The sequence below is a fragment of the Bos mutus genome, chromosome 13 (genome assembly GCF_027580195.1).
Source record: "Bos mutus isolate GX-2022 chromosome 13, NWIPB_WYAK_1.1, whole genome shotgun sequence".
Taxonomy (NCBI): Eukaryota; Metazoa; Chordata; class Mammalia; order Artiodactyla; family Bovidae; genus Bos; species Bos mutus.
Window position 1 is genome coordinate 22,126,636 of NC_091629.1, and position 15,394 is coordinate 22,142,029.

Below are 15,394 nucleotides of genomic sequence, written 5' to 3' on the forward strand. Positions count from 1 at the left end.
AAAAGGATATCTTTTTTGGGTGTTGTAGGTCTTCATAGAACCATTCAACTTCAGCTTCTTCAGCATTACTGGTCGGGGCATAGACTTGGATTACTGTGATACTCAGTGGTTTGCCTTGAAAACGAACAGAGATAATTCTGTCATTTTTGAGATTGCATCCAAGTACTGCATTTCAGACTCTTTTGTTGACTATGATGGCTACTCCATTTCTTCTAAGGGATTCTTGCCCACAGTAGTAGATATAATGGTCATCTGAGTTAAATTCACCCATTCCAGTCCATTTTAGTTCGCTGATTCCTAAAATGTCGATGTTTCCATCTCCTGTTTGACCACTTCCAATTTGCCTTGATTCATGGACCTAACATTTCAGGTTCCTATGCAATATTGCTCTTTATAGCATCGGACTTTATTTCCATCACCAGTCACATCCACAGCTGGGTATTGTTTTTGCTTTGGCTCCATTTCTTCATTCTTTCTGTAGTTATTTCTCCACTAATCTCCAGTAGCTTTTGGGCACCTACCTACCTGGGGAGTTCATCTTTCAGTGTCCTATCTTTTTGCCTTTTCATACTGTTCATGGGGTTCTCAAGGCAAGAATACTGAAGTGATTTGCCATTCCCTTCTCCAGTGGACCACGTTTTGTCAGAACTCACCTCCATGACCCGTCTGTCTTGAGTGGCTATGGCATGGCTCATAGTTTCACTGAGCTAGACAAGGCCAAGGTCCTTGTAACCAGATTGGTTAGTTTTCTATGACTGTGGTTTTCATTCTGTCTGCCCTCTGATGGATAAGGATAAGAGGCTTGTGGAAGTTTCCTGATGGGAGAGACTGACTGAGGGGGAAGCTGGGTCTTGTTCTAATGGCCGGGACCATGCTCAGTAAAGCTTTCATCCAACTTTCTGTTGATGGGCAGGGCTGTGTTCCCTCCTTGTTGTTTGGCCTGAGGCCAAACTATGGTGGAGGTAATGAAGGTAATGGCGACCTCCTTCAAAAGGTCCCATGCATGTACTGCTGCACTCAGTGCCCCTGATTCTGCAGCAGGCCACCACCAACCCACACCTTCACTGGAGACTTGCGGTCACTCACAGGCAAGTCTGGGTCAGTCTCTTGTGGGGTCACTGCTCCTTTCTCCTGGGTCCTGGTGCATACAAGGTTTTGTTTGTGCCCTCTAAGAGTCTGTTTCCCAGTCCAGTGTAAGTTCTGGCAGCTCTTTGGTGGCTTAATGATGACCTCCTCCAAGAGGGCTTATGCCATACGCAGGTCTGCTGCACCCAGAGCCCCTGCCCCTGTGGCAGGCCACCGCTGACCCATACCTCTGCAGGAGACACTCAAACACAGTTCTGGCTCAGTCTCTGTGGGGTCTCTGGGTCCTGGTGTGCACAAGGTTTGTTTGAGCCCTCCCAGTGTCTCTTGTGGATATGGGGTTTGATTCTAAATGTGATTTTGCCCCTCCTACCGTCTTGCTGGGGCTTCTCCTTTGCCATTGGATGTGGTGTATCTTTTTTTTTTTGGTGGGATCCAACATTCTCCTGTCAATGGTTGTTCAGCAGCGACTTGTAATTTTGGAGTTCTTGCAGAAGATGAGCACGTGTCCTTCTACTCCACCATCTTGGTGAGGTTCATGTGAAACAGTGGTTTTCAAAGTTTATTGTACATCCAAGTTACTTGGAGGACTTGTTAAAGCACAGAAGACTCCCCTCTACCCCCAGGGTTTCTGATTCAGTGTTAGTTGCTCAGTCGTGTCCCTCTTTGCAACCCCCATGGACTGTACCTCACCAGGCTTCTCTGTCCATGGGATTCTCTAGGCAAGAATCCTGGAATGGGTTGCCATTCCCTTCTCCAGGGGACCTTCCCAACCCAGGGTTGGAACCTGGGTCTCCTGCATGACAGGCAGATTCTTTACCATCTGAGCCACTGGGGAAGCCCAGCACATCTGGGCTGTTAGAAATGTTGGCATTTTTAACAAAGATGCTGTCAAAGCTGATGCTGATGCTGCTGGTTCCGGGGACACTTGAAGAACCAACTAAGCCTGCACCACAACTAAAGAATTCTTGCACTGCAACAAAAGACCCGCAAAAACTAAGCTAGAGAAAGAATGTTCCAGGAAGAGGAAACAGCAAGTGCAAAGGTCCTGAGGCATGATGTGTTTTATCATGTTTGAGGAATAGCAATGAAGTCAGTGTGGCTGAAAAGAGGAGTCAAGGAAGAGGAGAGGGTCCAAGGAGGTCAGAAGAGATACCAGAAGCTGGACCACATCGGACTTTTGTAGCTGCTAAAAGCTTTGTGGTTGTGCTTTGAGTAAGACAGGGCGGGGGGCTGAGGAGAGGAGTTCTATGATCCAACATAGATTTTAAAAAGATGATTTGTTGGCTGAAACTAAACTATAGGGGTTAAAGGTGAAAGTAGGGGAATCGGTGAGGAGACACCTGTAATTGGGGCAGGAGGTAATGGTGATTTGGATTCTGGATGTATGTTGAATGCAGACCAACGGGGTTTGTGAGGGATTGAATGAGGGGAGTGAGAGAGAGAGAAGACAAGGGTGAGGCCGAAGTTTTTGACCTGAGCAAGTAGATGGATGGAACTGCTATTGCTGAGCTGGGTAACACTCCAGGAAGAGCAAATTTGCACAAAATTAAGAGTTCTTTATTGGACATGTTTAGATTGAGGTGTCTACTAGAAATCCAAGTGGAGTTGTCAAAGGGACAGTTAGATCTCTAAGTCAGGAGATCAGAAGCAAGATGAGGGCTAGAGTTACCACTTTGGAAGTCATCAGCAAAGCGAGAATTTAAAGCTTGAGGCTGGGTGAAATCAACAAAGGGAGTGAGTTTTGGTATGGAAGAGTTAGACTAGATAATCTCCTGATGTTGGGGGGCCCAGATCCCTTATGTAGGCTGGCAGAACCTGACCAGTGGACAGCAAGGGAATTTCACAGGGCTCCCATGCCCAGTTCAACTCCACCTACTTCTTAATGCCAACTATGTGTAAGACAAAATCCTTGGCACTATTGAAGATACAGAAATGAGAAGTTCAATCCAGCACACATCTATTACCCACTACTTTATTCTGGGCACTGCTGGGGATGTAAAGATAAGTAATTGAGTTAAATCCACAAATGTTTATTAGCAACCATTATATACAAGGCCTTCAGTGTACTTGGGTCTGTAGGGGTTTCAAAGATGAGTCACCCAAATAAGCAAACATTTATTAGTACCTGCTGCTGCTGCTGCTAAGTTGCTTCAGTCGTGTCTGACTCTGTGTGACCCCATAGACGGCAGCCCACCAGGCTCCCCTGTCCCTGGGATTCTTCAGGCAAGAACACTGGAGTGGGTTGCCATTTCCTTCTCCAGTGCGTGAAAGTGAAGTCACTCAATCATGTCCAACTCTTAGGGACCCCATGGACTGCAGCCCACCAGGCTCCTCCATCCATGGGATTTTCCAGGCAAGAGTATGGGAGTGGGGTGCCATTGCCTTCTCCGTTATTAGTACCTACTTTATATATATACATACATATATATACGTATGTATGTATATATATATATCCTGAATAGGATAGAAAAATAAGCAGTTGCTTTAATTCAGTAAATACATAATAGTTCCTACTATGTATGTGGTCCTTCGCTAGGTGTGTGAGGATGCAAAGATAAGCAAGATACTGCCACTGTCCTCAAAGTGTTAGCAGATCAGTTTCATCTCTGGTGCCAACTCTGGTCAACTGGTCATAGGGCTGTGTTGAGAAGGTGTCTGAGGTCTCATTCAGGCTTAGCAGAAAAGAATGCCACAATCGATTAGTGATGTCTGCTGGGAGCAAAGGAAGGCGACTATGGAGGCACATATGCCATAGGATTGTCATTGCTGGACCATGAGATGGGGGCTCAGCAGACTGTGGAAATGGACAGGGGCCCTGCCACAGCCACTTTCCTGTGTATTGCAATCCCTCTGTGAGCAGCATCTTTAATAGATGGAAAAAGACTCTGTTGTAGTACAGTCTGCACTTCTCGGGACATCCACTAAATAATAGCTATCAGCCAACACTGTTTTCACAAAGCTATTTCCCTTTATTCTCACAGTCCTGGGGAATAAGCAGGGAAGGTATTACTGTCCTCATTTTACCAATGAGGAGATAAATGTGGAGAGAGATAAAGTAACTTACCTGAGGTTCCATAGTAAGAGCTGGAGCCAGAACTGGACCCAGATCCTGGATCCAGAACCTAAGCTACTTGCCTCAGTGGGCATGAGAAACAGTTTTAGTGTGCACAGGACTTTAGAGCTTACAAAGCCCTTTCACACCCCTAATCTCATTTCATCCTCCCAGGAACTCTCTTGGGTTAAGTGTAGATACCCTCATTTTACAGCTGAGGAAACTGAGGCCCGAGAGGGGAGGGAGAAATAAAATCGCGAGGACATACTATCTGATTGCCAGGGCCCGTGCTTGAGAGGACGGTGACAGAGAGGAGAGGAGGAAGGCAGGGGGCAGTGTGCTCCCAGAGGTCCTGTTTGGGGAGGGCAGGGCAGGCTGGTAGCCTCTGACTGTCCCACCTGCTGCTGGAGAGAGTGTGGCTCAACAGCCCTCAGGCCCAAGCCAGGAATCAATTGCTGGCCTCTGCAGAGACACATTCTAAAGATGTTTTTAATTAAAGTCCAGGAAGATCTATATGTGCAATATCGCCTTGCCTAGCAACGGCACTGGCTCTCACCACCCAGGATAGGGAGAAAAGGGGCAGGAGGTTTCTGGTGGAGAGAGGTGGCAGAGAGGAGCACAGGCCCTGGCTTCACTTTGTTCTCTGTCTTTTCCATCAACAAATCCCTCAGCAAACACAAGCAGCCCCTCTCTGCCAGGCCCGGTGCCCACGTGTCAGTGAGTACAAAGGTAACAAATGTGGCATCCTACCCTCCGGGGTCTAGCACATAGTAGGTGCTCTGTATATCTTGGGTGACCGAATAGAACGGAATCATAAGCCAAAAATGTTTGCTTTCTGCAACTGGCCGAGGGATGCTACTGCAGAAACTTAGAATGTTGCTGCCCCGAATAAACGAGGTGACCAGACTACTCCACAGAGAGTCCCATTTAAGTGGGGAGAGGATGGAAGAGTCAATGGGACTCGATTTGAAACAAAAGAAGAATCCCCTTTCTTAGGGGGATAGATGAGATACACACACACACTCAAGTGTTGCCTGCCTGGGTGAGTCCTTGGCAACCTCTTTCTGTCCCCGTCTCTGTCTCTCTCTCAATATATATATATGTATGTATATCTGCCTCTTTGACCCTCGTCTCTCTAGCTCTATTCTCATTTCTCCCTATGTATCTGGGTACCTCTGTTTTTGTCACTTTCTCTCTGTCCATCTGTCTGCATCTCTGTGTCTTGTTTCTCAGCCTCTGACCCACTTTCTTACCCCATCTCTGTATGCCGCCTTCTCTGTCCCTTGTCTCTTGACCTGCTTCCTGCCCCTCTATCTTCTGACCCCCCTTTCCATGCAACCACTTTGCTGCATCTCCTGTGTATCATTCATCTATATTAGGCTGCCCTGATTGGGCAGCTGGAAGCGGAGTTGATGCCAGTGCAGTGAGCCGGCATTGTAAGTGATGAGCAAAGAGGGAGTTGATAGGGGCGGGGGGGCGGAGGTAAGAGAGGGGTTTGAGAAGGGACTTGTTTCCTGTGTAATCTGATTGTTCCCAGAGACTCGACAAGTGGTTTTTAATTTTTAATAGAAAGCATTCCACGCAGTTCTAGCAGCAGCAGGGGGTGGGACTCATTTTTCATAAATGTTTGAGAAGCTAAATGTGAGCCAAGGGTTTCCCCAGGCCCAGCAGGGTAGCAGAGGGAGGTAGGGAAGAAACAGGATGATAATAATTACAAACATCTTCACAATAACGACACTTGGTCACCTCGATTGAGGACTCCGTTCTTTTCCAAAGCGTTTTATCTCTTTCATCTCATCAAGGGGTCTCCCTCACCCAGGATACGGAAGCATAAAGTGTTATCTCCATTTTACAGAAGGGGAGCTGAGGCCCAGTCAGGTTCGGTAGTTGTCCCATAGCCACACAGAGAGCCAAGGACAGGGCTGGAATGAGAATTTGTCTTCAACCCCGGACCTCCACTCCACATGGCACCACATTCTCCCTGAGCAGCTTGGGGTTCTGGGGCCCATGTCTGGGCCTCAGTTGGATTTCATAAACAGCAATGGTTAAAGGGAGAAGAGAAAGTGTTCTGATCTGGGAGCCAGAGCATAGATTCTAGTTCTGGACCCATGATAAACCATGTCAGAGCCACCCAGATAAACTAGAAATGAAGGGTGTGCAAGCCCCCTCCCTCCTGATACTGGTGCCTGGGAGTCTCCCACTCACAAGCAAAGACACAGCCCCAGAGATCTTCTGACCATATAGAGAAAAGAGAAAGGAATAAACTCTTATTGAGCACTTACTAAATGCTTGGCTTTACCAGCCTCTTAAATCCATCATCTCTAATCCCCATAACATCTCTGAGAGGCAGAGTGTGACCCTCTGACTTCGAGGAAAACTGTGAGGAAAAAGGTCAGACAAGGGAAAGACTTGATTGAGGGCACAGAGTGAGGAAGTGGTGGGATTTGAACCCAGGACTCTCTGATGCCGAAGTCCCATGTCTCCATGAAGTTGTGAGGGGCATCTCTTTGTAGGAGTGTCCAACTTCTCATGCTGATTTGGTGGCTTGTGTCATACTTGCTGCTTCCTTTTGTTTGTCAGTCTCAGTGCAGGCACAGCGAGTCCAGGAGGGTGACATGCTGGCTACGGAGATGTGGGTTGGAATCTTTTCCTACCACTTACTAGTGACTTCACCTGGGGAAACGCACTGAGTCTCTCTGTGACTCTGTTTCCTCATCAGTTCAATCCAGGGTTGCATCTAGGGCATCAGTTCTCAGTCTGGGATGCACTTTAGAATCACTGTTGGGGCTTTTAAAATACCCTTGCCTGTGCTCCACCCCCAAGGGAGTGCTATTAAATTAATCTGGGTTGGGGCTCAACATCAGTTTTATTTTAAAGCTCCTAAGAGATTCTAATGTGCAGCCAAATTGAGAACCACTGGTTTCTGTGCCCCTCAAGGAGCAGCCTTTCCATATCCAACATTCTACATGGAGCCCTGGAGTTCTGCGATCCTGTTTATGCAAGAATTCTTTGGGCAATCCTTCCTACGTCAGTCTGGAATTAGGCCCTTAATCTCATATAGCAGAAGGGCTAGGGGCAGCACCACGGACAGCGAATGGCTCAACCTAGCCAATTGAAGCCCTGCTTCTGAAAGTCTGCTGCTGCTGCTGCTGCTGCTAAATCGTTTCAGTCGTGTCCGACTCTGTGCGACCCCAGAGATGGCAGCCCACCAGGCTCCCCCGTCCCTGGGATTCTCCAGGCAAGAACACTAGAGTGGGTTGCCATTTCCTTCTCCAATGCGTGAAAGTGAAAAGTGAAAGTGAAGTCGCTCAGTTGTGTCCGACTCTCCGAGACCCCATGGACTGCAGCCTACCAGGCTCCTCCGCCCATGAGATTTTCCAGGCAAGAGCACTGGAGTGGGTTGCCATTGCTTTCTCTGTCTGAAAGTCTGGGCTTGAACTAAATACCAGGGAGGGAGAATCCTGAATCCAGTTCCTTGCTCTCCTCCTGCTCTTTCTTTCTCTCCTTTCTTTGACTCTTCTCTCACTTGCCTGTCTACTTCTGCTCCTATTGATCCCCACCCTACTACCTTATAAGGCAAGATACATGTGTGTTTTGACATCAGATTGACCTGGGTTTGAATCTTGCCTCTCCTATTTCCTTGCCAGATGAATTTAGCCAGGCACTGTCCCAGCTGTTAAACAAGGAAATCTATTTGAGTTCTTACAATGGTCCTGAGTACCCCTATTTCACAGATGATGAAGTTGAGACAAAAGGGGTTCTTTATTAAACTTCACTCAGCCTCTATTTCCTTACCTGCAAAGTAGAAATCTTAATAGAGCTTACTTCAAGACTCTATTATGTGAATTCCATGAGATACTATGCATAAAAAGCTTATTATAACATGTAGTGCAAGGTAGTTATTTAATAAACCTAATCTATCATTATCATTGAAGACATTTATGTAATAATGGGTTTCATTATTATTCATTATTAATTTATCTTGCCACCCTTTGCTGTGCATAACAGTTTCCTCATCTGTAAAATGGAAATGATGCAGGAGTAGACTGAAGTTGGCTTGTATCAGCTCATGAGAGCCAAATATTGATTTTCAGGAGTTTCATAAGCCACTTGATATCACATTGGTAGTTTGAAATTGGCCATGGTGAGAGTATTTACACCATAGAAATCAGCAAACCCTACAAAGCAGGGCATTTATCCCCACCCCTCCATCCCCCAGAGCCAATGGTTAAACATTTGCCAGCATGTCACCGCATCCACCTCATCGAGTTGGCATGAGGACTGAAGGAGAGAAGAGTGTGATGGCACATTGTAAAATGCAATCTGCTAAACTTAGGGGGATGGCACAAAGTGGTCCTACAGCATCCACAAGCCCGGCACCCATTTGTCTGCTGATTCTGGGGAGCTGCTGACTTGTGAAGGAGGTGGGAGGGAGTGTGGGGCCTGGGGAACCAGGGGTGAATCACTGACCCTTCACCATCCCCATGCGTCTGCATTAACTGTAATGGCTGCAATAAAGAACCCCAGATTGGGGAAATGATTCCATCATCGCTGCGGGAGTCCCTAGGATACAGCCAGGGAGAGAGAGAGAGAGAGCTCAGCCATGTCCCTGGGGAATCACTCAACCCAGCATTGTGTCTTGCCCAGGGGGTGGGGGCAACATGCAGAGGAGAGTGACAGGGAGATCCTCTCTCACAACAGTTACAGCAGCCACTATTTATTGAGCGCCCACCATGAGCCTGATGCTGTATGTATCATCTCTCATTTCAGTATGTCTGTGAGGGAGGCTTGATTGTGCCATTGTATACAGGCATGCAGTGCCTCCTGAGAAGACAACAACAACCTGCATTTATTGAGTTCTTAGCATGGGGGTAGGCGCTTTCCTTGCTGCTGAATATGGAAATCTATTTGAATTCTGAAATCGATCCCAGGAGTATGATGGTACTCTCACCCTCATTTCACAAAGGAGGAAATTGAGGCAAAAATGGGGTTCATGACAGTCCCAAGGTCAAACTGCTAAGAGTGGGGGAGTCACTGACTGTGATTCAGTACAGCAGGCCACCATCCAGAGTCACCGTGTGTCTGTGCTGACTCTGGCTTCCAGAGGACTTTGACCTTAGAGAGTCCTGGGTTCAAGTCCCACCACTTCGTCACTCTGTGTCCCCATTCAGGTCTTTTCCCCTGTTTGACCTCTCCCCCCCCGCCACCACCACTGTAATTTAGAGAGGTCCACTCTGCCTTTCAGAGATGCTATGAGAATTAGAGATAATGGATTTAAGTGGCTGGTGAAGCTAGGCATGCCGTGAGTGCTCAGTAACATCTATTACTCTCTCTTCTCTCTGTTTAAGAGGAGGGGCCTGGGATCAAGCCCTGGCCCTGAATAGAAGACCCCTGGTTACCTAGCATCAAGAGGGAGGGGGCTTGCCCAAACCTCTTCCTCTCAGCTTCTCCAGGCAACTCTGACATGGTTGATGCAGAGCTGGAGCCGCCAAAAGAGAGAGGCGCATTGCAGGGCCGGTTTAGGAGGCTGGGAGGGGGGGACACGGAGAGGGAAATGAGAAATGCAAAAGAGTGAAAAATAAATACATGTGTCTGTCTGGAATGATCGAGGGCCCCAGGCTGGAGGCGGGAGAGGCGGGCGGCAGTCTGGGCTCAGCAGAATTGCTGCAGTAGCACTTCCAGAGCCTCACTCATTAGCCAGGCAGTGAACTGGCTGCACCCCCCAGCATGCCACCCCGCTGGCTCAGAGAGCCCAGCCCACCAGGAGGGCTCTATCTGGAGCCTTAGCAGGGCACCCAGAAGGGGGCATCTCCTTGAAGTGATGCCTGAGTCTCATCCCCCTTGGGTCACATCCCAAGCCTTCATGACTCCCTCTTGGGTCTTATCCCCTCCTCTCTGGAAAGGTTCTGATGGACCACTCAGCTTAGCCCGTCCCCCCATCCAACCCCTCCCCCACCCCTTCCATCATCTGCACCCTGTCCAGCCTCACGTCCCAAGCTCTGCTTTCGTCAAATTGAACATGATGTCAAATTAGAGCCATCTCTGGGACAGGCCGAGAGAAGCTCCCAGTTTAATGAGGCAGCGTCGAAAATCAATAACTTAATTGCCGCTGTTTGATGGACTTTTATCCAATTTATACTCTCCCCAGCAGCCTACGTGCGAAGCATGAGGAAAAGTGTGTGCGTTGGGACTGGGGACTGTCTGGGCACCAGGGGGGAGGAGCGAGGAGGGCACCAAGGACCACAGCCAACTACTTCCCAAAGCAAGAGCTGGGTACTGCTGTTCTTTTGCCTGGTGGCCAAGAGACACTAGCTGCTGAGTCTCAGTAAACTTGGTTGTCCTTCTGCATTGACCTCTGCACATGCCCCCTCCATGGTGGGGATGGGAGTATAGAGGGTGGGAGGAAGAAGGCAGAATTTCCTTGAGAAATCAGGACGGGTTGGGATGGGTAGAAAGAGCCCTGCTTTGGGAGTAAAGTGCATGGTTTCCAGTCTCAGCTCTAACTCTGACTGTGATGACCTTCACTGGTGAAATTAACCATTTCCACCACCAGTGAGAGACGGCTCTGAGCCCGTTCATTGTACACTGGGAGTTTAAAATGCGTTCCATCATGAACAAGGACCAGGATTGTCCCCATTTTTCTGGTGAGGAAACTGAGATTCAGAGAGTCTCTCTTCTCTTGCCAGAGTCCTGCGGCTGGGAAAGGAGATTTGAATCCAGATCTGGCTCCATGGTCCTGCTCGTGCTACTGGGAAGGTCCCTAGATCTGGAAGCGGGTTGGGGCTTAATGTGGACAAGGGGACTGTGAAAGGATTGGCTTCAGTGACCTCCAGCCTTAGTCTCCTTTCCCAGCTCCTCGTGGGTGGGGAGAGGTGGAGAGAACGAGCACAGCGGCGCCAGCTGACCTCTGTCTCGCTTGTTCCCCAGGCACATCGGTGATGCAGGTAATGGCCTCGGATGCGGATGACCCCACGTATGGCAGCAGCGCTCGACTGGTGTACAGCGTGCTGGATGGCGAGCATCACTTCACCGTGGACCCCAAGACAGGTGAGGGGCGGGACTAGTCCAAGGGGCGGGGCCATAAGCGGGGCCGGGGCGGGGCATAAGGGGTGGGGCGGGGCCAGAGAGGCGGACGGACTTCTGTTCTCAGCCTTCCAACTAACAGCGCTGAGGTTAGGACAGGATACCGAAACATCTCACTGGATCCAGGAGACCCCAGGGTAGCGGAGATGGAGGGCAGCCAGGTAGGAAGAGACGACAGAGCAGTAGGGGGAAAAATGGAGTGGGAGGCACCTGCAAGACTGGCACGGAAACCAAAAGGCGGGAGGCAACCACTATGAGCCTCCTGAAAAGACGTCAGAGATCTGAACTCCGTGGCCCCTCACCTTGGCCTAGGAACTAAACTGGGCGGACGCGTCCGCAGTCCATACGAGTCGGCCATGGTCATAAGTGTAGCTGGGGGCCGACAGGTAGCAGGGACGGCAGTGGGCCTGTGCAAGGCACATTTTTGGCAGTTGTGAAACCTCTGTTCAAGTGACAGTTGTTAAGGATCTGATGGGAAGACAGAAGCCAAGACCGTTAGGGAAGGTCTTGGCTCACTGCTCTCCCCAGCACCACCAAGCAATGCTGCAGTACCCCTCCCACTGTCCACTGCTTCACTCACTCAGAGGCTAGAACCTGAGTACATCCCGGGGTGGGGCAGCAGCTTGCCGGAGTGGCACAGAGGACAGAGGAGGAGGCGAACTGGTTCACTCGAGGTCCCATAGCTGGCTGTGGCTGCCAATGCCAAGAGCAGTGCTCTCACTGTCCCTGGGACTGGAGAAGGCAGGGGTTGAGACATCAGACACCACCGAATGCTTATCGAAAGTCACCATGGGGCTCCTAGTCCAGTGGGGGCAGGGCGACAGGCGTCTGCTTGGGCAATTAGGATGCCAGTGTCTCGGAGGCAGTGGTAGCAATCTCCAAAGGATAAAGTGCTGGCCAGACCGAGATGCAGAGAAGGGCATTCCAGGCAGAGGGCATGGTGCAGGCAAAACTGGGAGGAAGAGAACAGCCTGAGGCATAAGGGGAATCGTAAACAACTCAGGACTTGGGAAGAGGCTTGTGGAGAGGGGACGTGGAGAGGCTGGCTGGGGCCTGGCTGCGTCGCGTGCAAGGCAAGCAAAGCACTTGGATTTTATTCTAAGGGCAGTGGGGCGGGAGGGTGTTTGATAGATTTGAGATTGGGATATTGTGTGTATGTGAGTTTGTTTTGTTTAGGGGAGGGTTCCAGTCTATAATCACATGCTCTTACACATAATATCTGCATTACTTTTTCTCCTTGCAAAACTAATACATTTTAGAAAACATTCAAACATGAAAGAAATGTTTTTAAAAAGAGAGGAAGGAAAAGCACTCTCACCCTCAGAAGCTGCAATCCCAAAGGGAGCCACGTGGTGTGTATATCCTATGAGACCTTGAACTCATTCACTTGAAAAATATTGTTTTTTTTTAAATAGATAATACATTTCAAGATTCAAAAAGTCCAAATTTGGGAGCTTCCCTGGTGGCTCAGAGGTAGAGAATCTGCCTGCCAATGCAGGAGACACAGGTTTGATCCCTGGTCTGGGAAGATCCCACATGCCACGGAGGGACTAAGCCCATGTACCACAACCCACAACTCCTGAGCCCGTGAGGCTAGAGCCCGTGTTCTGCAACAAGAGAAGCCATGGCAATGCTAAGCCCACATCCCACTAGAGAGTAGCCCCCACTTACTGCAACTAGAGAAAGCCCACACACAGCAACAAAGACCCAGCACAGCCCCCCAAAAAGCCCAAATTTGTATTTAATGGAAATTTTTCACCCCTTCTAGTCCCCCAGATAGCTGGTCTGTATCCCCAAAGCAACCAATGTAATTTTCTTGTGTATCTTTCCAGAGCTATTCTATGCATGTACAAGAAAGTAGGTACATGTATTTGTTTGTTGGGTTTTTTTTTACACAAACGGTAGCTATAAACACACACTATACACACTGCTTGCCTTTTTTGCTTAACAATACATCTTGCAGATTATCCCATATCAGCACATAAAGAGCTTCCTCATTCTTTTATTTAACAGCTGTTGTGGATACACTGAAATTTATTTCACCAGTCCCCTCTTGATGGACACTTACGCTGTTTCCAATCTTTTCCTACAACCAACAATGCTGCAGTGAATAACCTCATACATATATCATTTTGTGCTTGTGTGAGTGTATCTGCAGGATAATTTTCGGGAAGTGGAAAAGCTGGGTCAAAGAGCATGTGCTTTTGGAATCAGGATAGATAATGCCCAAATGTACCAGATTACACTTGCAAAGAGCCGCCTAGGAGAGAGCTTGTTTCCCTTCCCCCTTGCCAACCTTGTGGGTTCATTGATGACTTTAAAGCAGGAAAGTGACATGCTCAGGTTTTCATTTTAACAAGATCCCTCGGGCTGCCCTTGTATAGCATGGCTCAGAAGCAAGCACTGAATTCAGGGACACCCAGGAGCCTGGGGTGCCAGCAGAGAGCCCCGAAAGACAAAAGTCAAAGCTTGCGCCCTTTCTTGGCACCCACCCAGACTCCTTAACTTGCTTCTTCTTGTTGGGGGCCGGAGATGATTCGGGATTGCTAGGGAAGATTCATGGAGATGCTAAAGAGGGAGAATGAGGGTGACAGTGAGATCCTGCAAAGGGCAAACCTTGGAGACCTGGGTGAATGCACAGGACTAGATTAAGGAAGGGATCTGGGGTTTCCTAACATTGGCACCTGGGATGGAAAGGGGCACCATCTACAAAAACAAAAGGATGGGTGTGGCTTAAGAAAACTGTCGCGGGGCAGAGGAATTACTGAGTATGCTTCAGGATCTGGTGCAGAGCTATTTAATTCGATTTTAACTCCATTGGCTTTAAGATGCGAGGAGGGAAGAATCGTCTAGAATGGGCCATCTGAAATATGGGCGTAAAGCTCCAAGAACGCTTGGGACTCTTTGAGCTTTGGCTTCCCTGTGTGCACAAGAGAGATAATAATACTCATCTCACGTGATTGCTGGGAGGGTCCAGTAGGAGAATTCATTCATTCATTCACCAGCTCTTTATTGAACGCCTGTACATGTCCTGCTGTCTCCAGGCCCTAGGAGTGCAGCAATAGACAAACCCGAGACCCTACCCTCACGGAGCTTTTAAGTAGGAAATACAGAAACAAGCACATAAACATGCAACATGATACTGAGTAGCAATGAGTGCTAGGAGGACACCTAAGCAGGATAAGAGAGTAGACTTCGATGAGGAAATCAGGACAGACCTTTCTGGGGAGGTGACACTGGGGCTGAGCCCTGAATGAAAGTGAGGGGGTCGGCCACCCGGTATCTAGGACAGAAGATGCAGGCCAGGGAGCAATGAGGGTGTGATGGGCTCAGTGCAACCCCTGGGGATGATGATGATGCAACCTTCATGCCTTCATCAGCTTTAAGGTGGGAAGGAAAAGGCAGGCCAGAGAAATAAGGGCAGGGCCAGGACCGAGTCTGGGAGGTGACAGGGGTGGGCAGATGAAGCATCAGACTCCAAGAGAATGAAGAGGATGGCCAGATTCTAAGAAAGAGCATCCCCCGCTGCAGAGAGCCGGGAGGAAGGTGGCAAGTAGGAGACCGTGGAGCCTGGGTGGGCAGGAACGCTTCTCAAGAAGCTCGAAAGTGGGCACAGGACAAGGCAAGTGGAGAAACACAAACGGGGTCCTTGTTTTCAGGATCCTTCAGCTTCCACAGTCTGAAAGGGTCTTTGGGGAGGTATTGCCCAGGAAGGACTCGATGTTTCCTCCCCGAGCCTTCGGCCCCAGGGTAGGAGCCGCCCTGGTGCCATTTCCAGCCCCAGCTCCATTTCCCCAGCCAGGAATATTCCGCTGATGCGGGTCTATATTTAGCAGCCGTGGCGAGGTACAGTCTGTTCTTGCTGTGCAGATAGCAGGGAGCAGAGCCGGAACGGGGCCTGAGAGGAAGGTGTGAGAGAAGGGAGGAGGCGGGGCGCCACGAGGCCCGTGCCAGAGGAGAAATTAGCGTGTGTGTTTTAAAGGCCAGGCCTGCCAGCAGACCCCCCACTGGGAAAACAGGGATGGCATTTGCGGGGCTAATGAGGCGTCACTTGGGCTCCAGGGCCCCTTCTGCAGCATTTGGAGGGGACAGCAGGGGCGGGGAGGATAACAGCTGGAACTGGGGGCGTCGGGTGAGGACGAGGCTGTGGGGAGCCAGGGCCAGGTTCTCATT

General features: G+C 49.4%; 1 protein-coding gene across 1 annotated transcript in view; it reads left to right on the plus strand.

Moving 5' to 3' along the window:
- CDH22 (cadherin 22) overlaps window positions 1-15,394 on the plus strand; it is a 141,366-nt gene that overhangs the window by 76,248 nt on the left and 49,724 nt on the right. Inside the window, 1 exon segment of the mRNA XM_070382060.1 lies at window positions 11,066-11,185. Coding sequence (XP_070238161.1) covers window positions 11,066-11,185 — 120 coding nt within the window.